At 39.9% G+C, this 25110-nt stretch overlaps 1 protein-coding gene across 1 annotated transcript in view; it reads left to right on the forward strand.

Moving 5' to 3' along the window:
* LOC137594001 (cytosolic carboxypeptidase 4) overlaps positions 1 to 21235 on the forward strand; it is an 83572-nt gene extending 62337 nt beyond the window's left edge. The window contains exons 22-27 of the mRNA XM_068313175.1: positions 137 to 266; positions 1532 to 1663; positions 1763 to 1825; positions 2545 to 2658; positions 9173 to 9327; positions 18842 to 21235. Of these exons, the coding sequence (XP_068169276.1) occupies positions 137 to 266; positions 1532 to 1663; positions 1763 to 1825; positions 2545 to 2658; positions 9173 to 9327; positions 18842 to 19031 (784 nt within the window). The 3' untranslated portion in view covers positions 19032 to 21235. The remainder of the gene's footprint in view (positions 1 to 136; positions 267 to 1531; positions 1664 to 1762; positions 1826 to 2544; positions 2659 to 9172; positions 9328 to 18841) is intronic.
* Positions 21236 to 25110: the final 3875 nt, after the last annotated feature.

The following is a 25110-nucleotide window of genomic DNA, read 5'->3' on the forward strand; positions in this document are numbered from 1 at the left end:
TTATACTCTTCCACTCTCTGTCTTATTTAAACTCACCAAATAGTATTATCATATTATGCTATGATGCTAAATATATTGAAAAACTTGTCTCATACTCAAATATCCTGTTTGTGTCCCCTGTTGTGTGTCTTCTCAGGAACCGCTGTGATCTAAACAGTGAGGATTTGAATCGTCAGTGGTGTAAACCAGATCCAATCCTCAATCCAACAATCTACCACACCAAGGGCCTCCTCTACTACCTAAACAGCATAGGACGAACACCACTGGTAGCATACATAAGCTAACTGTATTGAAATTTTGCTTGCTTGGTATAGTACCATCGTAACATTACACTGTAAGGGATCTGACTTTGGATTTACAGTTTTTATTGTATTAAATATAAATTTTTTGTTTTTATTTTGATAATCATGGCTCAGTGCCTGTGAAAATCAAAAATATATGTATCGCAAAGCATTATATTTTTCATAAGATTTGTGAAAAAATATATTTTCAATACAGAAAGGTCAAACTCCCCAGAAGTACGTTCATTCATGCTCTCAGTAGTTGGTCGAGCCTCCTTCTGCATGAATTACTGCACCATGAGTGTCATGGAGGCCATCAATCTGGTCAGTCTCGGACCTTCGCTCGACACAAAAGTGCTTTGAACAGTCAATAAGAGTATGGGAAAAGGTAATACAGATAGAAGGTGGTTTAATATCACTATTGGGAGGGTTAATTAAAGTTTAAATTACCGTAAATAATAAGATAAATAGATCGCGATCTTGATCGCGGATTCCTTAATCGTGTGTGGTTCCTGGAACTTATTAACCGCACTGTGTGTGTGTGTATGTGTATGTGTATGTGTGTGTGCCCCCCGTCTCTCTCTATATATATATACAGTGCCTTGCGAAAGTCAACAACATGTGACACACAATCGTGAAGTGGAACCAACTTTATTCAACATTTTAAATTGTGTTTACAAATAAAAAGCTGAAAAGTAGTGCAAATGTGAGACCAAATGACACACAGGTGCACTCTGTTTGTCATTGCTGTCATTTAGGTCAACATTGGATCATTCAGAAGTCATCAGGGAACAATATTTTTGCACATCCTGCTTTTCAGTTTTTAATTTGTTAACACAAAATAAATTGTTGAATAAATTTGGTTCCACTTCACGATTGTGTCTCACATGTTGTTGATTCTTGAAAAATATTTTCAGTTTGTTATCTTTAAGTTTGAAGCCTGAAATGTGGCAAAATGTCAAAAAGTTCTTGTGGGGGGCCAATACTTTCGCAAGGCACTGTATATATACAGTATATATGTGTGTGTGTGTGTGTGTGTGTGTGTGTGTGTGTGTGTGTGTGTGTATATATATAGATAGATATATATAGACACACACACACACACACACACACACACACACACACACACACACACACACACACACACACACACACACACACACACAGTATTTATCATGCATATTAAAGCATCAGTGGGGACATTTGATGAAGCCCTACAAAACTCATTTTCTTTCTTTGTTGTCTTAAAGGTTTTCTGTGACTATCATGGTCACTCTAGAAAGAAGAATGTCTTCCTGTATGGTTGCAGTGTCAAAGAGACTCTCTGGCAGTCTGGCTCTCCTGTTGACACTGTTGGGTTGAAGGAGGACCCTGGGTATCGGGTATGACACACGTTGATTCATGTGTAAATGTACTGTATGCTAATTCAAATCAGAATTTCAAACATGTTCATCATTTTCTCTGTATATCTCTGTTCCTAGACTATTCCAAAGGCTTTGGATCGTATCGCACCAGCCTTTTCTTTCAATAGCTGCAACTACTTGGTAAAGATAAATAAATATTCCAAACAATTAAGATCATGAGTATTTGGCTACTGTCCTCACACGCACATGCATACATGCACACATGCACACATGCACGCACGCATGCACGCACACACACACACACACGCACACATACAAACACAGACAGACATGCAAACAGGATTTCCTGATCTTATTACTTGAAGTTATTTAAGCAGATTTCTTTGTTTCTGAAGTTGTCTAGTCCCACAATGCAAAAACAAAAACAAAACAAAGCAGTCAGAGACTGAAACATCCCTCAACTTACCCTGACCTATTTTAATGGTAGGTAAAGTCAAAGCTTCAGGGTAGGTCAAAGTCATGCACTAGCTTTGACCATAGATCAAAGCTAGTGCATAGGTAGATCAAAGCACTAGGTTTTATCTATGGTCTTACTCACAGTGTCCGGAGTGTACAAAAGTTGAAATTTGACCTTCACCTAGTTTTCCCGAGCTCAAGGTCATGATCTCATTTTCATCCCCTTTGCTGTCTGAGTAATGTGCTTTTTGTTTCATATTTCTATCTGAAATGGTTGCAAAGATATTTGGTGGACTAACGAACGGACGGACGAACGAATGAACGACCAAATGGACAAACAGTGACAATTACATCACCACTTTGAAGAGGGATGTAATAACCAAATCAGATTTGAACAGTTTCCATTTTCAGCTCCAAATTCATTTCTGTTTTGAACCTTCCAGGTAGAGAAGTCACGCTCTGCCACAGCTAGAGTGGTTGTCTGGAGGGAAATGGGAGTGCTGAGAAGTTACACCATGGAGAGTACTTACAATGGCTGCAACCAGGGAATATACAAGGTATGAGCATGTGTGTCTTTCTGTGTTATATGCCTGAAGCAACTTATGAGGTCCAGTGGTAACAAATTAAAATATTTTAACTCTGAAGTAAACTTTGAGTGTATCTTCACTGTCGTCTGAATGTTATAAAATTCCCTGTTTGAAGTGGTCCATGGAATGGGATTCAGTGTTTTTTCTCTTACAGTATTATTTTACCACATTCCTGGTTAACATCATCAGTATTGAATTCACGCCTGACCAAGGTTTCTGTGATGTGTCACCATCAGCTCTAGTCAGCTTCTGATATTGTTTTTTTTGTCAATGGATGGAGGATGTTGATTGAGAAATTTCCGAGCACGATGTGGGCTGCAATGTTTGTGGTATATTAGGTTGCAACACTTTGGCATTGTTAAAAGCAATGTAAAGTAATGCAATTATCAATGTTTGACACTGATAATTATTTTAGATCAGATTCCTATGTGTGACTTTAAATGAAGCTATAATATGGGAAAAAGTTCATAACCCTATGTAAGATAGGGTAGCGAGTGACAGATGGTTACCGTACAGTACAAAGTGATATTTAAAGCAGATCCAAACGAATAACAGACAGACAGACACTTTATTAATACCAGAGGAAATTGTGAATATCACAATATGTTTGATGATATAAGTAATAGTGCTGTCAGGCGATTAAAAAAATAATCTAATTAATTACAGGATTTGTAATTAATTAATCTAATTAATCGCATTTTAATCTCATACCTGCTAAAGGCCCTCAAATAAAAAAGGTGAAATCTAGGACATTACAAAATTGTAGTGCATGACTAATCAATAGAATGCACCAAAAAGAGAAGATTTGAAATACACATTTTTATTGGTTAGTTTGCTTTATAAATGAAATTCAAAAGAAAAAAGGCCAAGCACATCAGCAAACCAATTAGGTCAGGTGCATTTCTCAAAAATGTAATACGAATACAGTTAAATAAAATTCAGAAAAAAAATAAGGCTGAGTCTGAAATAGGCACATAAGCAGACTCTCAATCAAAATGAATACTAAAGCTGACTCAATACAGCAATTCAAAATGAATAGTATAACATGCCTCTAAATAAGGACACTAAATAGCAAGATGCCAACAGGCTTTTCCTTTAAAATGGTAAGCTAACGTTCAACTCTGTGTCCTTGACATGTTTTGCATTTAAATGATACGTTAGGCTGGACCTGCTTCGGTGATATGAAAATTCTCTTTTACAAAAGGTACAAATAATAATAATAATAATATGGATTAAATTTATATAGTGCTTTTCTGGACACTCAAAGACGCTTTACATCGGATCCATTATTTATCCACTCATTCATACTTGGTGATGGTAAGCTACGTGTGTAGCCACAGCTGCCCTGGGGCAGACTGACGGAGGAGTCTACAGCGCAGATTGTCAGCGCAGAATCACTGCGTTTTTGTTGATAGTCCTGTCTTTGTTCTTTTTATGAATAAACTCTGGGCTTGCACTAGGAGGTAGTACGACTAAGCCACTGTGGCTCAGTGTAAAAGAATTGAGTAAGCCACAAAGAGCCACATTCTGCGTCCAAGACAGCGGCTTGCTGTAATAGCAAGTAAAAATTACAAGTAAACATTGACTAATACCAAGAATCTAATTTATTAAAATCAAAGTGTCTAAGTCAAAGTTAAAATGTCTTCTAGTCCAAGTAAAACTTACAAGTAAACATTGAGTAATATTTTGTATGACTGTATCTTCACATAGTGAATGCAAGTTTTCAATTTTTGGGGGGTGTAAAACCACACTTGTCATAGGGGTGTGTGGGGGGGATACACCAACCCCCCATGGGGAATCGGGGGGCCCCCCGGGAAATTTTTTAGAAAATGGGGTTGTTTTCCTGCATTCTGGTGCATTCTGAGGGCAAAATCTGCTGTTCAGTTTACCTACAAAAATACACTTAAGTCAACATTTCAAGCTTAACTATCTGTATTTCTATCCTATTTTATGCAGGTATGAATGTGATATTCAATAATTGAAAACTTGCATTCACTTTGACTTACACATCACCATTGGTATGCCATAGTTTCATTTTTTTTCTTTTAATTCGATAATATGATTTTCATTTCAATTTAAAAAGGCATATAAAATAGAAAGCGAGGTGACTACACATTTACATGCATCGCTGTTTATTCCTGCCGGTCATAGACATCAAAAATCTAAGAGTACAAAAAAGTATTGATAATATCTTTCATTTACCTTCTGATCGGTCTGTCATCACTCCTTCCCCCTATCAGCATTCACCACTTGTTGTTCAATTGGAATTTTAACGCAAAATGTACTATAAAACACTCTCTTCTCATTTTCTTTCAATCGATCGTCCTCGCCTTGTCGTACACCAATTCGCGGGTTTTGCTTATAAAAAAAGAATATTTTTGTTTTACATTGGACGAGAGGAGGTCATGACCCGAGTGCATATTTAATGATCGGGAGCGTTCAGGTCACTTCGGCTATTTCCGTCGGCTATTTCCGTTGGCTATTTCCGTTGGCATGCGGAAAAAGCGGTGCAGGCGAAAATAGCAGCGCTAGCTAGTCTTTTTTTCATAAAAATAAGAACGCCACTGTGGCTACACAGTCTAAAATCCTTGTAGCCAATCTGGAATTTACTTCGCCATAGGTGAAGATTGGCGTTACTTCGCCATTCACCACTTCGCCACGGGGGAATGGCTAGCGCAAGCCCAGAAACTTTCCGCCCAAAGGTCCGAGTGGGCTTGCCTCGCTCTCCTGTGTCGTGTCCATCTCTGTTGTCAGTCACTCTGCTTTTGACTAGTGGCGTAGGTAGGAAGTGACGTCACTGCAGCCTACGGGTCTCTCAATGGGCCAAATTTAAAATCCTTGCGCATTAACTTGCCACTCGCGATTAATTGCGTTAATTTTTATAGCGCATTAATATGCAGCATAATTAACTAATCTAATTAACGCGTTAAAGTGACAGCCCTAATAAGTAATAAAATTCATGGCATGAAATGCAATATGAGATTAATTTTAAAGGGATTGCAGCACTGAAATTATTCTACTATTTAACAAATGTACTGCAAATTTTCAAATGACAGATTAGAAAACAGCTATGAACATTCTATCAGTAGTGGGCAGTCAGGGCCAACAACGCCTACGCTGTTGGCCTAACATAACCAGAAATCATGATAATATTTATGATAAAAGGTAATTATATTTTAAACTAGCGGGAACCCAAGGAAATGCGACAATAAAACAATAATATCAGACTTGATACCAAATATATGAAAAGAAATGTATTGGTATTATAAACCAAGCGCACCCATCACAGTGTTCTCCCACCAGCAGGCACGCGACCCAGTCTGACCCAGAACTGGCGTTGGCATCTTTGGCGAGGAACGTGGCTGAATGAATGAATAAATATATAAACTTAATGACTCATAGATAAAGAAACATCCATCCATCCATCATCTACCTCTTATCCGGGGCCGGGTTGCGGGGACCCGAGGCGTTCCCAGGCCAGCACAGACATAGTCCCTCCAGCGTGTTCTAGGTCTTCCCCGAGGTCTCCCCCCGGTAGGACATGCCTGGAACCCCTCCCCAGGGAGGCGTCCAGGAGGCATCCGGAACAGATGCCTGAGTCACCTTAGTTGGCTCCGCTCGAGGCGGAGGAGCAGTGGCTCTATTCCGAGTTCCTCCCTGGTGACTGAGCTCCTAATCCTATCTCTACGGGTGCGCCTGGCCACTCTACGGAGGAAACTCATTTCAGCCGTTTGTATCTGGGATCTTGTTCTTTCGGTCATGACCCAAAGCTCTTGACCATAGGTGAGAGTAGGAACGTAGATCGACCGGTAAATCAAGAGCTTCGTCTTACGACTCGGCTCTTTCTTCACCACAACAGACCTATACACCGACTGCATCACTGCAGAAGCTGCACCGATCCGTCTGTCAATCTCACGTTCTATCCTTCCCTCACTCGTGAACAAGACCCCAAGATACTTACACTCCTCCACTTGGGGCAAGGACTCTCCATCGACCTGAAGACCGCACACCACCCTTTTATGGTCGATTTAGAGGTGCTGATCCTTATCCCACTCGTGTCACACTCAGCTGCAAACCGTCCCAGTGCACGCTGAAGGTCCAGAAGCAGAGATGAAATCCTTTGGTCCCCAAACCGGACCCTGGCTGTGCCTAGAAATTCTGTCCATAAAGATTATGTACAGAACTGGTGATAGAGGGCAGCCCTGCCGGAGTCCAACATGCATCTGGAACAGGTCTGACTTACTGCCGGCAATGCGAAGCAAGCTATAGCTTCGGTCATACAGTGACCGGACAGCCCTCAGCAAAGGGCCCACAACCCGATACTCCCGAAGCATTCCCCACAAGATACCACGAGGGACACAATCGAATGCCTTCTCCAGGTCCATAAAACACATGTGGACTGGTTGGGCAAACTCCCATGAACTTTCGAGCACTCGATGGAGAGTGTAGAGCTGGTCCAGTGTTCCACGACTGGGACGAAAACCGCATTGTATTACAGATGTAGTATTTGCTTTGACGATGTTGATAGAGAAGTACAGAGAAGGCCAGAGGGCATGTTTTTGTAGATCTGGAGGAAGCTTATGACAGGGTGTCCAGAGAGGAACTGTGGTATTGTATGAGGAAGTCTGGAGTGGCAGAGAAATATGGCAGAGTGGTGCAGGACATGTATGACTGTAAGACACATGACAGAGGAGTTCAAGGTGGAGGTGGGACTGCATCAGGGATCAGCTCTGAGCCCCTTCTTGTTCACTATGGTGATGGACAGCCTGACAGACAAGGTTAGACAAGAATCTCCATAGACCATGATGTTTGCAGATGACATTGTGATCCCTAGTGAGAGCAGGGAACAGGATGGGGAGAAACTAGAGAAGTGCAGGAATGAATGGAGAGGAATGAATGTTAGCCGCAGAAAGACATAGTACATGTGTGTGAATGGAAGAGTGAGGTTACAGGGAGAAGAGATCAAGAAGGTGGAGGATTTTAAGTACTTAGGGTCAACTGTTCGGAGTGATGGAGAGTGTGTAAAAGAGGTGAAGAAGCGTGTACAGGCAGGATGGAACGGGTGGAGAAAAGTGTCAGGTATGATGTGTGATAGAAGAGTTCCAACTATAATGAAAGGAAAGGTGTACAAAAGTGTGGGGAGACCAGTGATGTTGTTTGGTCTAGAGACAGTGTCACTGAGGAAAAGACAGGAGACAGAGCTGGAGGTAGCAGAGATGAAGATGTTCTCTCTGGGAGTGACCAGGATGGATGGGAGCAGGAATGAGTACATCAGAGGGACAGCACATGTTAGAGGTTTTGGAGATAAAGTCAGAGAGGCGAGACTGAGATGGTTTGGACATGTCCAGAGGAGAGATAGTGAATATATTGGTAGAAGAATGCTGAGTTTTAAACTGCCAGGCAGGAGGCCTAGAGGAAGACCAAAAAGGAGGTTTATGGATATAGTGAAAGATGACATTAATGTAGTTTATGTGAGACAGGAGAATGCAGAAAATGGGGTTAGATGGAGGTAACTGATTTGCTGCGGTGACCCCTGAAGGGATAAACTGAAAGGAAAAGAAGAAGACTTCAACTGCTATGAAATTGGTTATGTGTCTGCTATGACGCTGAGGATACGTCACACACACACACACACACACACACACACACACACACACACACACACACACACACACACACACACACACACACACACACACACACACTCACACACACACTGCCTTTAGGTATGATAAGTCTACGTATAAAGGCAGTGTTGTGTTTTCACTAATTATTCACTTGGTATTTTCATTTTGTTGTAGATTCTCAACAACTGAAGCAACTTATATTTCACATGCAAGTTCACACTTGCTGAGAGTTAATATTTTTGTAGTGACAAAATTGAATGGAACCAATAACTGCAGAACAGTGCAGTCTGTACGGATTCATTTAGTTAGTGATACAGAAGAATATTTGTTGACGTGGTCTGAAAAAACCTAGTCCTATGTCACAGAGACATTTTTTTAACTCTAGTCAGTTCCCAATTTTATCAGCAATCATATTTTCCAGTATCCCAAGTGTCTTTCCTGCATCAACATATAGTTACTGTTCCTTTTTTTTAATGATTGTTAAGTAAGTGCCAATTCAAAATACGATCAAACTTAATAATTATTAGCTTGAAAACATATGAAACACAAATAAAAGTGAGTGCAGTATTGAGAACACCTCACAAACAATTCAAGAAAAAAACTGCTGTGGTCTTTACTGTCACACTTTTTGAATATTCAACATTATGTGGTCCAAAACAGCAGCCAGCTGATATCTGTCACGATCACGGTAACTTTCCATGTATATGTGTTGTATGTGATGTTTCGGATAGATTTTATGATGGCGTTTTCTAGCAAAGAAGTTGTGTGAGTCAATCTATAAATGTATGTGTATAAATGATTAATTAATTATATATGAATACATTTCATCTGATCAGTTTGTGTTTGTGTATCTGCAGGGTCTCCAAATAGGAACCTTGGACCTGCAGGAGATGGGTGTTAAATTCTGCCAAAGTCTGTTGTCTCTTACAAGAGATACAACATTTTTTTACAGTAGAAGTCTCGTCAACCACATCAATTTGGACCACAACATCTTGGACCACAATTCTCACAAGTAAGACACTATGTTGACAAGCACTGTGTCATGACCATTTATTCCAAATTGCCAAAACAAACAGTAGAAAAATTAACATCCTCCAAACTGCAAAAATTTTAATGTATATACTACTCCCAAGCAAATGTTTAGAACTGAGTAGGAAGTAGTTGTTTCTGAGTCCGGAACTTGAAGTCCCACAGGATGTTGGTTTATTTATTTCCAACCAACTACAAAGAAGAATTCAAATCCATATTCAACACTTTTTTATGTGCAATACCTCAGCTTCTATGTTTTACCTCAGTTTTACAGTTTTACTATTTATTTGCACATATTGATGTAGTGGCAGCAATATGGTACAGTCATTATATGTTATTTGCATGGATTTCAAAGTAAATCAATGGACTGGACTCCAAAGAAGACCACTAGCGACAGTAGCAGTTAAAGATGGTTTATAATCAATCAATCAATCAATCAATCAATCAATCAATCAATCAATCAATCAGTCAGTCAACCTTTATTTGTATAGCTTTTAATCACATCAGCAGACGTTTCAAAGTGCTTTAACAGACAGAGAAACCCAACAGAATCCTCCAGAACAAGCATAAGCGACAGCGGCAGGGAAAAACTCCTCAGGAAGAAACTCCAGGCAGAACCCAGACTCTGGAGGGCGGTCATCCGCATTGACCGGTTGGGTGGGAAAGGAAAGATACTGGGGATAGAGACAAGGCAAGGAAAAGAGAAACAGAGAGAGAGTGGCAGATAGGCCAGATAAAATTTGCAGTCCAAATTGTGCTGTAGTTGCTGAACTGGGGGCGGGATTTCCAGGCCTTCGGATTTCCTGTCTTCCACACTTGTTCCCCACCTGTCGTGCAGAAGCACAAAGACAGCGGCAATATCATGTAAGCATTGGAAAAGTCTAATTTAATATTAGCAGGAAAAGCAAAGAAAGATAAGTAGCAAAAGTAATTAAACATATGTTAAAGTCTGCCTTTATTTGGGCTATCCAGCAATTGACCTTCTTCTTGCATAGACACGCTGGATTTCCCTGGTTTGCAAATGGGCCACAGACCCATTTCCTTGCCAGTTCGTGGGTCTTTTGTGTTTATGGCGTAATGTTCAAACTCTTGAAAGGAAAGGCAGGTGATCGTGCAGCAGTTGGGAAAATGAAACTTCGGCTCAGTCGCTGCCAAAATCCTCGATAATGTTTGAAACATGTCTAAAGCAGTCACTTTATCTGCCAACTTGAAGATAATTGTCATTTTACTCTGAAGTGAGAGATTGAGGTCATTAAGCAGGTTGAATATGTCACAAAAGTAAGCGAGCTCTGTAACATATTCCTCATCACCTAAATGTACAGTCAGCAATGAATTTTGTTCTGAGAGAAATCTCTGTAGAAGCTCTTGTCATTCAAACACTCTAGCCAGTGATCTCCCTTGGGATAACCCTCTTATTTACTGTATGTGTATGAGAGAAGGTCTCTGTGTTATGTGGTGAGAGTGTTTTGTCCAGCAAAATACCAAAATAAAAACCAAAGTACAACGAGGATGATGCTACAGCCAAAACGGGAATTCTATTATTGATACGCAGATCATCAGTACAGATCAATCGGGAGCAGCCCCTGGATGCATGACTCCTGACCCTTTTATAGTCACAGTCCTTCATTTGTGTGTACGTGAGCTTTGTACGTGTCCTATTCATGAGAAAACAGGAAACCAATTGTTCCCGGCAACTGTCCAAACCTAAGTAACCACCCCATGTCAGGTTGACCCGCTTCCTGTCTTCCTGTTTTCTGGACAATCTGGTTATTCGCTGCCAAACTTGAAAATGTGTTTCCTCTGATTTGAAATGTGACCTATGCATGCATTATTTTGCTTCCACAGCTCAACATCCATTTCCTCACAAAGCAACTCAAACAGGCGTAAGTTACGGGTGTGTGCTTCATTGTGGATAATAATTTTAACTACAACATCCAATACACTTTTAAGCTATGGTGGCATTTTTCTGTTAGCTAACATTTCTCTGTGAACAACACAATGCATGGGCTCACATTTAAATGTCCTTAATACGAGCATTCAATCCAGACAGCTGTGTGGTCATGGCAGCGATCTCCGTCTGTGCATATGCCGAAACAAAACCATTTTAGTTTTCTTGATATTGTCATTCAGAGACTTGAACATTTCTGCTGCAATGATATTGCTCATGAACAAGAAGCTAAATATTTTTTAAAAATTAGGGATTTTAATACCTGCATGTTGATTCAACTAGGACATATTTTTAAATTTAAATCTTTCAGTTTGTGTTTACGAGGCCCTTAGTAACACATTCAGATCATAGAGTTTTAAATAACTTTTTTCACCTGTGATCCACAAAGCAAATACGCTGCTGATGACAAGACAATTGTAATCATCTTGTATTCAAAAATAGATGAAACTTGGATAGATGGATAGATGGCTGTGAATTTGGGTGGTTCTTAACACAAGACTGACAGCTTCCACCCTTTGTACCCCCCCCCCTTTTATTACCAACATGCAACCCACAGTTAAGATAATAAAGCTAACTTTAAACTTCTCTTTAAAGGTCGAGGAACAATAGGCTGGGGAGGTAATGAATTTCACGATATGAGATACTGTACAGTGAATGAATGACTCTGGATATGGGCTTTTGGCGTCCCACCTGAAATAAACCAGAAATGTTTCTGGTATATTCTAGATTAGATTTCTATTGGCTGAACAATCGGCGAACCGGTGGTACAGTGGGTAGCACTCTCGCCTCACAGCTAGAAGGTTCCGGGTTCAAGTTTGTTCTGTGTCGAGTTCTTATGTTCTAACGTGTCTGTGTGGGTTCTTCGGCTCCTTCCCACCTCCAAAAACATGTACTTCAGGTGAATTGATCAATCTACATTGCCCACAGGTGTGAGTTTGTGCGTACCTGATTGTCTGTCTTTCATGCGGCTCCCCGGTGCACTGACATTGTAGTGTCGCCGGAGTGTCCCCCAACTTCTCACCTATAGATTTCTTGTCTTCAGCCGGTTTTCCACCTCGTGCATCACGGGTGATGCTTGGGCCTATCCCAGCTGACTATGGGCGAGAGGCAGGGTACACCCCAGATGTGTTGCCAGTGCATCGTGTACACATAATAATATGTAACAAATAAATTGGCAGTTTGTGACAATTACAGCATGCAACTTAGATGCCAACCCAGTGGCTGATTTTCGGTGATGAAAAGTATGGGGAATGCAGGACATAGAACAGAAAGAAAACATCCCACATGATGTTCAAGAGGAGGCAAGACAGAGTCGGCAAGTAGGAGATGCAGCAGATAAAAAAGATCAGACTCAGCAGTCAGCTTTAGGGAGTAGGGAGTCTGCAAATGAAATCATATGCAAGTACAAAGATCCTTTCAAGTTTGAGTGGAGTTTGTCAAACCTCAGCATTAAAAGAAGATGTTGAGGTGTGCCTGGGGAAAACCCACAGTAACAGCCAGCAATGCAACACACCACTCACAATCAATATACTGCTTAGACTAGAAGGGAACAGAAGTGCTCCTAAGTAGTGGAGATTATTAGATCGGGTTTGAGTTTCATTGTCAGCTGGGCCATGTGTCACCTTAATCCTAATGGAAAAACTATCTGCTGACATCAGCCAGTTTTGCAGAATTAGCCACATGAATGTTGAGAGCAAAATATTTTTCAGCATAGTGTCTCACAGGCTGGCGCCTCCCCCCGACAGGAACAACTATGTTGACTCATCACTGTAGAGAGCAGGGATATTAAAGGTTTCTGAGAGACTGTATCTGACAAGTATAATGACTATTACATTTATTCATGGTTTGTGGTAGCGGGTTGTCACCTCAAACTGGGCCTGCAGCTCCATTCTTTTTTGAAATATTTTTAAAAACAAATATATATTAAAAGAATAGTATGCAACGGGACTTTCAGTGTACAGTGTAAAGTAGGTGCATGACGCAATGTAAATAATCTCATGGAGGATGTATAGAAAATGGTCAGGGGCTCAGGAAATGCCTTGCGATAGCTTTCTTACCAGCTCCTGTTGATATGCCGAATGAATCATCACAATGTCTTATTTGGAATTCAACATTTGCTACAGATAATATAGAAATGTGCAAAGGCAAGTCAATCTAATACTATTTTCAAATGTTTTATGTATGCCTACTGAGAAATGTCTGAGAAAGAGTTGCAATGTAGAATTATTAAAATTTATTTGTAATATTCTGTCAAAAGTGATAGCGTATCTAGCTTTTTCAAGACAACTCTCTTCTTGTGGTCTTCACATTGTTTTCATTTGCTCTTTCTCTAAATGAATTTTAACTTGCCAAATATCTCAAAGGAGAAAATGAAGTTTGCGATTTATTTATGGATATATCTTAAAATGTTTTCAGTCTGTGTTACTAATTACCCAAAGAGTTTTATTGTTGTGGGAAAATTATTGGTGAGAATAGACAACCTTGTCTCACACTCCAGTATAATAGAATATGATTAGGCATCACTTGATCTTCACCTGTTAAATGGTGCACTAATGCTTTTAATAAAGTGTTTTGCATGACAAATCCTTCATCTATGGCCTATAAGAAAGACTAACTGACAGTTTTTATAAACTGAGGGTGAATCCTACCCAGTCTTTTTTTCCAAGGATAACTGTGCAGTTTGTAGACCAGACCATTAGTCTATATGAGCCACATTCTAACATGCATACAGTACATACAAACGATATTCATCATGTAACATTCATTTTCCATTTAAACACCCTTGCTAAATTTTGAAACCAGTCAATAGAACCAGTCATAATCTGCCATGTATTTCACCAAAAATAGTCCTACACATTAAGCTGATACTATATGACACCAAACATGTTTGGGAACATCGCATTGTAAAGGTTATACTCCACACTGATGTTTTATGTGAAAGTGGGCGAAATTACTTTGTTGCATGGCAGGTTATGGCTAAACAGACAGCATTTTTTAATGGCTAAAATGTGTTGACAAGACTATTGATACACACACACACACACACACACACACACACACACACACACACACACACACACACACACACACACACACACACACGCACACACACATATAATACACAGACACACACATATAATTAACACACACACACACACAGACACACACAGTTACAAGCACACACACATATAATACACATTACACACACACACACACACACACACACACACACACACACATACACACACAAAGTCACGCATGCATGCACATAGTTTAACAAATCTATTGGATTTTTTTTAGCAGTAACACTACACATGCTGATTTGAAGATGCAAATGTGAATAAGTTGCCGAGCTTCATTGTCATTCATGTCACAAGGCAATGTGAACACAAAATGAGCTGCTGTCATTAGTATGCTAGACATTAAATCTTTGTCCTTTCTGTCTTTTTTATTCACACTCATTCTGCTTTCCTCCCTTTCCCTTCCACACCCTCTCCTCTGATGGAGAAGAAGAGGACAGACCAGATCATTGAGTGTATTCTAGAATCACAAAACATTGTGAGATGTGTTCAGGTAGTATTGTAACAGATGGTGCTTGTATAGCTGGGATTTTCTCAGAATAGCAATTGTCTTCTGTTTTTTTTTTTTTTTGTTGATCTGACTCAGGCCAAATGCTGGATGCCCAGTCTTAGTGACAGGTCTTATCATGACAACGGTTACGCTTGTCTTTATGCAACTGTGGCACTGACTAATTTGTTGCCTCATGTTTTCCCTGTCATCTGTTTGTTTTCTGAGGTTTATTAGATAAGGTTACACACTAATATTTGATTAAGAATTTAGCCTAATTATATGTGGAACACTAAATGCTCTTCGTATCACAACACACACACACACACACACACACACACACACACACACACACACACACACACACACACACACACACACACACACACACACACACACACACACACACACACACACTGTATTATTTGTAGTGTATTATTAATTTATTTGATTAAAGACAGAGATTGTTCATACATAATTGGACCTATATTGAGTGGAGTCAGGTGGTGGGCATTTCTCTATCTTGTGAATCAGAGTTGACTGATGGTGCAGTCATCCCGCTGTGATCGTAGGTTCAATTCAGGCACACAGCACTTTGCTGCATGCCAGACAGTCACAGCGTTTCCAGTTTTCTGTCCCACATAGTCAGCTGTCCTATCCATTATAGACTGCATGCCCAAAACATGATTTTAACCCAAACTTTTTCTTAAACTTAGGTTTTATATCAAACCCCACCCCCCAGCCCCAAAAACCCCAGAAACTGAACTCACTGTTATTCTGAGGGAAATACTTAGACTGAATCAAACACCACTACCCCCTATCCAAAGCTGTTTAAATCAATCCACAGGACTTTAAGAAAGTTTCTTGAAGACTTTTCGGCTCTCATCCAAGAGGCTTATTCAGTTCTAGGGGCGGTTGGTCTTGTCCCAGCTTATTTACCCTATGAAGTGTGGTCGGTGCTATTCATATTCCAACAATAACCATGACCTGGATAACTGAGAATCTACAAAGACACCACTACCCCCTTGTTGCCTACACATTAATCATATGTTTTATCTTTTAATATTCAAGACACTTTTTTTTTCCAAATATGGGAGAAGTAGGCAGTTGATCACAGGGCCTCGAGTTAATTACCAATGAAGACTACAGTGAAATTTGAACGATTTAACAGACCTGAATATAAGCCGCACCAACTATAGTTTAAAAGAAAAAAAACAACTTTGTGGATATATAGGCCATACCAGTCAATAAGCGGCAGGTGTCCAGGTGTTGTAACATGAAAGATTGTAACTTCTTAACTTAACTCTAAAATACCACTTTTTTCCAGTTCTGTAATACGGCAGTAAAACAAAGCTGCTGTCTCCACGTGTCACCATCAGTTTATTGAAACCAAGCTAAAATGCAGTTCTGTTTTCTACGTCAACAACCACATTGAATGCCTTTAACTTAAAAACTATGTCATATAGATTTACATGTTTCCCATCATAAGGGGTGTTCATGATGTGCAAAATGTCTGTTCAAAACACAATCAAACTACACTAGAACATCTTCCCGCCTGTCTCGGTCTTGTACTTCCTGCTACAGCACCACATGGAGATTGTTAGTCTGTAAACATCTAGATTAGACTCATCGTTGTAGGTCCCACATTATGCTTTTTAAAATTCTTGCCATTTAGCTGCAAGATGTCCAACTACACTGTATTTGAAATGTCTTGCCCCAAAGTGATCCATGGTCCTTAATACCTATGATTCAATATCAATAAAATCAGTTCCGCCCCAAAACGCTCAGTGTTAATAGGGCGTGGCTCTGAGCTCCCTATATCCACCCCACTACCCCCTCTGAGCGTCCTCTTTCAACACCTCACTCCCCCCTCGCATTCACCTGCATTGTGTTTGCATGAGCCACTTGAACGCACGCGCACTAGCGTTCTGTCTGGAGCTTTTTTAACTTTCAGTAACTTTATTACTACACATTTTGCTCTTATTTTCTCGTGTCTGTTTCTCTTGTTAATAACTGTTGATTCCTCTGCGCTGAGTGTCGAGCCGATTTCTCAGTCAGCCGAACGTGACTCCGTTGTTCATTATGTAAATACTACATGGGCTGATTCTATTGAGACCACCAGTAAGCATCGCGGATAATTCAAAACACACAGTGTTTGCAAATGGGACGAAAATCATTGGCGATGACAACAGATGTTTACAGACAGGAAGTACGCTGTTTCTCGACAATTGTCACAGACAATGAGAAATTGCTGGGAGCGAAACTAACAGTCTAAATGAAACACAGGAAAGGTAAGCCAAAGAGTTTGAGTACTGTACATTGAACTGGCTGTTAGGCGGGGGCCGTCCCTATTTTCCATATTCTACATCCACTAACCTACAGAGAGGAAAATGCAGGGGTACTACATCCTGTAATGGATACAGAGTCAGTCACTTCTACCTCAGTCAGATTACTCGTTTGGCCTCGACTTCTTACGTCACAAGGAGCAGAGGAAGTAGTGTGTGTGTGTGTGTGTGTGTGTGTGTGTGTGTGTGTGTGTGTGTGTGTGTGTGTGTGTGTGTGTGTGTGTGTGTGTGTGTGTGTGTGTGAGAAGGTATCCAGCCTTTGTCTCTCACAAGGCTGGGAATGAGTGATAATTTCACCTCTTGATTTCTGCCTTGATTACTACATCCCGAAAAGTGGTGATGTATTGTAATTGTCAGTGTTTGTACGGCCATCCATTCGTCCATCAAATATCTTCACAACCGTTGAAGATAGAAACATGAAAGGAAAAGCACATTACTTGGGCAGCACATGGGATGAAAATGAAATGATGACCTGGATAAAACTAGGTCAAGGTCAAATGTCAACTTTTGTACTCTTTGCGGATTTTTGGAAGGCATTCACGTGATACCGTGGACTTCCGTGAGACACGAAGGTACTTTGAACATCGATAAGAGTGTGGGAAAAGGTAATACAGATAGAGGGTGGTTTAATATCAGTATGGGGAGGGTTCATAAACATTTAAATTACCGTAAATAGTAAGATTGTTGCTCTATCATGAAATTCGTTAATTTCGTGTGGTTCATGGAACGCATGAACCACGAGGAACGACAGCTCACTGTATACTTTTTTAGGTACACAGCTCTGAAACCTGAGGAGATATAATCACAAAACAAAAAGCAACATTTTCCGGTGCCAGAGCCACAAAACTGTGTTGGTCAGGGTAAAATGTTGAATTCAGGGATGTCGTGGGATGTTGCAGTCTCTTTATGGCTTTATGTCAGTTGAACATACCCCTTGACTGGTGACAGTGAATATCTGTTAGGCTGTGTATAAAGGCTGAGGCTGTTTGTTTATGACCGTTGTGGGCACACGCAGCTGTGTTGGCTATTACGATGAGGATATGCCTTTAGCGGACACACACACACACGACTGAAGTCATGCTAACTAGTTAGCCAAAAGCTAGCTGACTTCAACAGTTTGTGAGGTACTTTCGGTGTGTAGTTCTGAGCTAAGACATCACCGAACAAAGCTACCGTAGCCTGAACAAACAAAGCCCTCAGAAATGGCCACGCCCTTGGGCATGTCAACCAATCAATATCGTGAATCACTCTGACCAATCACAGAGCACAATTTGATACATTACAAATTGAGCTCTAACAAAATCCAATCGTTTTGATTCAGTCCGGTCCGTGAATTCCTAAAATTTCAAATATTTATTGATGCTGGAAGCCCTTGTTTACCAGATTCTAGGAGTTGGTATGGTTAGGGAAGACCACTATTTATATGTAGAGACCTGAAAAAATTTGATTTTCATAATAGGAAATCTTTAAACGGCAGGTTTTAAGCGTGGAAAAAGTGATATATGTCAAAATTTTACAGTAATAATACATTCTCTGATTATTCTTTTTAAATTATTTGTGAGAAATGAAATACTGTTATCATTTTTTAATTAAGGATACACATGTTGTTGTTGTGACATATCTCTTCTCTCATGCAGCTGTTTTGAAGATGATGAACCTCCATTCATCGAGGACATTGAGTATTCCACAGACTGTACAGCACTTAAAGGTACTGATCTGGATTCAGATGTCAACAGCAACATACCCAGTGCTGATGAAGAGAGCGAGGGTGACGAAGAGCACATGGCAACACAAGATTGGCAAGATTGTATAGGCCAATCACAGTAGTCGACAGAGAAGAGTTGCATATTCCATCCATTCCGTCCAATTCAGTGAGAAAGGAAAGGTGCATAATGGCGTCAACATCATGATCTTAAGGAGTACTGTATTTGTATGTTTTGTAACTGCAGCATTAGGGGTAGGGCAAACATCTGATAAATGGACAGTTGCTAGTCTTTTACACTGGTTTGTGAATCATTAATGATCCTGATGAGCAGGTATCACTTACCTTTGCATGCAAGCCTCTGTGTGAATTAGTAAACGCTGGCTTGTACTCTAAATCTCCTTGATTGGTTAGACTAGAAATGTATTTAAAAAAGAGAAAAATATGGATTTTTCGCTGCACACCAGTGATGTGCTTTGGGATTCATGTCTGGTGAGGCACTGACATCAACACAGTCAAATTTACAAATATGAACCCTACGGAGTAGCTTTTTCAACATTTGATTAGCAACATTTTACGTGTTTAGTTTAAAATTTCATTTCAGCATTTTTTACATATGCAAACTGTAGCATAGACAAAAAATAATTTAAATTTTTTTTATTATTGTCTTACCTTTACTTAGAAATGAAATCCATGTGCCACTCCTTTTGAATAAAGGCATCCATAACTTGTTTGTAAAACTCATCCTTATCTTCAGTTTTACACGTCTCTCTGTCTCAGTGGAGACCACTGCCACAGAAGAAAGTCGTTCCTGATCAGTCCTGTTCCGACTGTATGTCTCCAGTCTTTTCAGTTCAGAAAATGACCCCAACACTGATGCTGTAGTCGCTGGCACTGTGAGCACGAGGGGAGTAATTTTGGCACCTCAAGAACAGTTTCAGTATGATCCTTCTGCGCCAAAAATCTGACAATCTGTCCAGGAGATTCACATTCTTCCGATAGTTTTTGTGAGCTATACAGTCCAATGAGATCCATCCTTAGTTTAACAAAGTTAAATAATGTGGTGTATTTTGATAGTGAAATGTCACCACAAAACTGCAGAGCCTGACTTTTGTGCAGTCCACCAAACCAAAGAAAGCCCAACCTGGTCTTCATTTGACAGGTTCTGCTTTCCAGAATTTTACAGAACACTTGTTTTTGTTCACATTTAATTGACTGCCGCCAGTCTCTGTCAATCCCAGTACGCTCAGCGCTGAGCCTTCATCTTTTCTTAGTATTTGAAAGGTAAATGTGAAAATTCAGCAATTTTAAAAAACAATTCAAAATTGTGAAGTTAAAGGAAAAATAACTTTAACACAGATTAATATAACCATCTATTTTTAATTTTTAATTTCCATGATGATGAAGCTATGGCCCCCTGACTGCACATCACAGCTGTACAGCATTACTTTAAACAAATACAAGTAAAAGTGTAATAAGAAGCAATGCTACACCATGTTGTATGTATTGTCTGTATGCAGGATGTATTTTAATTAGGGATAAGGAATGCTTTTCTACATAAAATAGCTATTAGCTGTCTGAAAGCTTTTTGAATGTTTATTTTTTACAGTATTGCTACATTTGTGTTTACGTCCCACAACTGGACCCAAACTTCCTGCTATGAAGTGATACACTGTAATAACTTCTCGACATGCACCCATATATTGTCTACCAGATGGGATATAACAATAATAATAATAATAATAATAATAATCCTTTAACAATCGCCGTAGATGAGCGAAACACTTCAGAGATCAACACATATGCCATCACTTTGTTCAATGCTCAGGTGCATTAACCTGTTGAAAAATGGCGTTTTAACTTTGCTTTCACCAAACAACATGTTCCGGGTTTAAAGGACCCTTTTTTCTAGTGTCTTTTGTTGTCCTTTGCATTAATTAACCTGCATCGCACAAATTGATTAAATGCACAAAACATCTCCAAACCACAATTTTCAATCATTTATATTTCTCAGTGGAGTATAGGCATTATGGGTTGCCTTTCAGACACAATGTGCAAATGTATGGTTTTCTTCTACTTGATTTTCATTGTGCATCCCTTCTAAAAGTAGATGGGACACTGTCAAACTATTTTGGCATAGTTTTCATCATAGTGTGTATTATGCTGCATTCATTATAATGTCTCCACTAAATAAAATTATCCCTCTTATCAGACTTTGTTTTCTTATTATACAGGATGAATGTATGACAGGAAGTGGGAGAGAAGTGTGTAGTTGGCAAAGGGCTGGTACAGTGGCAATGTAAGCATTTTTAACATGTACAATAACTCAGTTTTGACTAAGTGTGAATAAAAATCTGAATTACTTTGTGCACGATTGATATTTTTTCTTCACAGAACATCAAACGGCTTTGACTATTATTGATATCACTTCTACTACTCCGAATGACTTTATTTTATTAACAATCAATGGATCTTTCTGTTAGCATGTGTATACTTTATAACTCCAAATGTATTCCAGAGTCAAACCCACTAAAGAGGTACCAACACATGTATCCTTGTATTTTCAGGAGAAAAAATGAACTTTAATCAAAGATTCTATAACATTTTATAAACTGTATTTTTTTTAAAAACAGTTTCATAACATAATTGGAAATGGTTCTGCTACAGAATCTAACTAAAGGGTCCATTGATGTCCAACAAGATATTTTAATGAGTATACAAGGACTCTTTTCTTGTAACCCATAACTTTGAAAGTGACAGAAATAACAAATCATTTACAGTTATCCCCTTTTCAATCAACAACTTCACCTGTTCCACCTTCTTCACGAAAATAATAACTGCCCTGTTTATCCGGCCAGCAGACTTCACAGCAATGCACCCGATAACATCCCCTCACCGCAAGTGCCACATCTTCCACGCTGCAAGGAGACACCACCCTGATCCCGCGACTCCTTGTGAGCGATGTGTAGCCACCAGAAGCCATGATGACATCTGAGTGGCCTCCAACCACCCCAGCCTTGCCGGTAAAAAACACACAAAAAACTGACAATAGACGACAATAAATACTCAAGACAAACCTAATTAACAATACACAAAGAATACAAACATAAAGACAAATGCAAAGATGGGGGAAAAAAGCACTGAAACCCACTCAGCGGCTTCCACTCACTCCATTCACTCCTCCCACAAGAAAAAAAAGAAGAAGAAGATTTTTTGTTTTTCGTAGGTGGTCCTGGAACACATTTACTGCGCGAGGGATTACTCTACTGCATTTCACTGCTGGAGTCTGATGAGTGCGCAACGTGATGTCACGCAACAGCAACTCTCCAGACAGTAATGCTATCAGAATGGTCTGTCTCTTTCTTCTTGGTTACTGACTAGCTCTATATCCAGGGATCTCCAGCGGGATTAAGTGTATCTATTTGTGTTTGTGTGATTGTCTTTGTTTGTCTCTCTCTAGCGTTTTTGTTTGAAAGTGTACAAGTAAAACCTCGTTTCCACAGCTTTTTAAATAGATCTCTGTTGAATCTGGACTTAATCCATAATAATGCACATTAACTCAGGATCTGTTTTGTTTTTCCACTGCAGATAACTGGCAAGGTATTGACTACACATCAGTATCAGGTCCCCTCAATTTTCTGGTTATATCTTTACACCACACTGATGGGTCATTGTAGGTGTCCCAATATTTGCTTCATTCAGGTCTGTGAAAAGTTTTAATGCGTCCTCCAGATAATTTCCTCAGAGAGTTTTCATTTCATCTTGTGTCTAATGTGTTGATTGGTTAGGATCTTTTCTCGTGAAAAGCCCATGGCTGCATTTCAAGCAGTTTGCGTAACGTGTAATTAGTGCTGTGTGTTTAGACACATTGAAATCACAACCCAAAACTCTTATTACAAGACCATCACCCAAAGATAGATGCATAATAATCTTAAAAACAAAACGATACATAGACTACTGATCCTGTAAGTGTTCCTCCAGTACCTTTCTAGTTTTTCAGTTCTTCTCTACTTCACTACCCTCCCCCCCAAAACACACACACATACACACACACATACACATACACAAACACACACACACACACACACACACACACACACACACACACACACACACACACACACACACACACACACACACACACACACACACACACACACTGTGGTTGATAAACCCATTTACCACATTATCTTCTCATCTTCATCTACTCAAGTCTATGACCTGATAGAGGGATGGCATTTTGTGTATGTGCCTGTGTGTGTGTGTGTGTGTGTGTGTGTGTGTGTGTGTGTGTGTGTGTGTGTGTGTGTGTGTGTGTGTGTGTGTGTGTGTGTGCGCGCGCCCGCGCGCGCACATGCACACATGCATGCTTATACCTTTCATCATATTATCTCAAGGGATTCTCTTTACATCAGTGACACATAATATCCTATGAATTTGACGACCTCTCATGCACAGTTGCAGCTAAACACACACACACACACGCACACACACACACACATACACACTGCCTTTAGGTTTTTCCCATTGTGTATAATATACCAACTACCTTACAGAAGCTATAGCTACTTTTGACACACAAAACAAAGGGTGCAGTATATAAACAAAGGCTTTTTTTTTTCATTTTTAGTCCTATTTGTATTTCAATTTTGCTAAGTATGAAAAGAATCACAAAAGTCACAAGAACACACGACCTACGTCTTTACTACACAGACAATACATGAGAAAGAATGAAATCTGGTCTCAGCTGATGTTGTATTCATCCACCAACATGTGGTAAAGAATGAGATCTGGTCTCAGCTGATGTTGTATTCATCCACCAACATGTGGTAAAGAACGAGATCTGGTCTCAGCTGATGTTGGGGCAGCAGTAGCTTAGTCCACTAAGTCTTGGACTAGGGACTGGAAGTCGCCGGTTTGAGGCCCAAGTGGGCCAAAACATTGAAGTATGAGCTGGCAGTGGGAGGTGTCAGTTCACCCCAGAGCACTGCCGAGGTGCCCCTGAGCAAGGACCCCCCCCACCCACAAGCTGTCCATGTGGGCACACCCCCATACAGCTGCCCGTCGACCTTGAACCCCACTGTATAAATTTCATGCTCACAAGCCTCTGGTGTATGTGTGTGTGTGTGTGTGTGTGTGTGTGTGTGTGTGTGTGTGTGTGTGTGTGTGTGTGTGTGTGTGTGTGTGTGTGTGTGTGTGTGTGTGTGTGTGTGTGTTTGTTTCGGGGGCCTGAACATATAAGCATGTTAAGCATGTTCATGTAAGAGTGAAAAGACAATTTACCCATGGCATAAATTAAAGAGGATTTCTTCTTCTATGGTGGTGTCCTGAACCACAGCTCGTACCTCAGATTTTCACTCATCTGCTGAACAAACATATGGACAGAGCAATGGCTCGTAACTCAAAATACGTGTATGATAGAGTCTGTTTTATGTCGAGGTACTACGCTAATCCAAAACCAGTCGATAAAACTAGATATTTTTGACTACTATTTTTGTCTGTATGTTTTGACAAACTTACAGACAAACACATGGCTGTGAAAACACATCTTCTGCATCTTTACTTGATGCTGTATATAAACAGCTAATTATATCAATATTTCTGATCATAAGCTTAAAGTCCACATCTTGGTCTAAGCACTGAGACACCAAGATGGACTTGATAAAAATGCAAGAATGACTTCATAACCCTCTCCATGTCTGTCACTGGGGTAGGCAGTATTACATTTACATGACTCACTATATCCCTTGGCAATAGGCCTTACCGTAGGTAGACGGGGCTTTCAGACTACTAAATAATTCAGTAAAATCAAAAATCAAAGAACAGATTTCATACCACATGATCCAGTTTTGTATTTTGTTTTGTTCATAAAGTGATATTGGGCCTCTTTGGGACTGCCTTCTACCCTTTTCTGCCCCTGTCTCCCTTGTCCTGCTCTGTTTTTCCAAACTCGTTCCCTGTAGACACTCTGCCAATTGTAATGTGATACCTGAGTACTACAGCATGTTGTGTTGTCCACACACACTCAACCCATCCCGAAACATATCTTGAAATTCCATATTCCAAACAATTTTAATGCATAACACAGCCAGTGCTTCCTCAAACTCATTGTCATAATCCAATGAATTTCCTGTGGATTATCCTTAAATTAAGAGCAAGTTTTATTTTCCTAAGTTTATTTCCATTACATAATTATGCAACACC

This window comes from Antennarius striatus, chromosome 4 (assembly GCF_040054535.1).
Source record: "Antennarius striatus isolate MH-2024 chromosome 4, ASM4005453v1, whole genome shotgun sequence".
Taxonomy (NCBI): Eukaryota; Metazoa; Chordata; class Actinopteri; order Lophiiformes; family Antennariidae; genus Antennarius; species Antennarius striatus.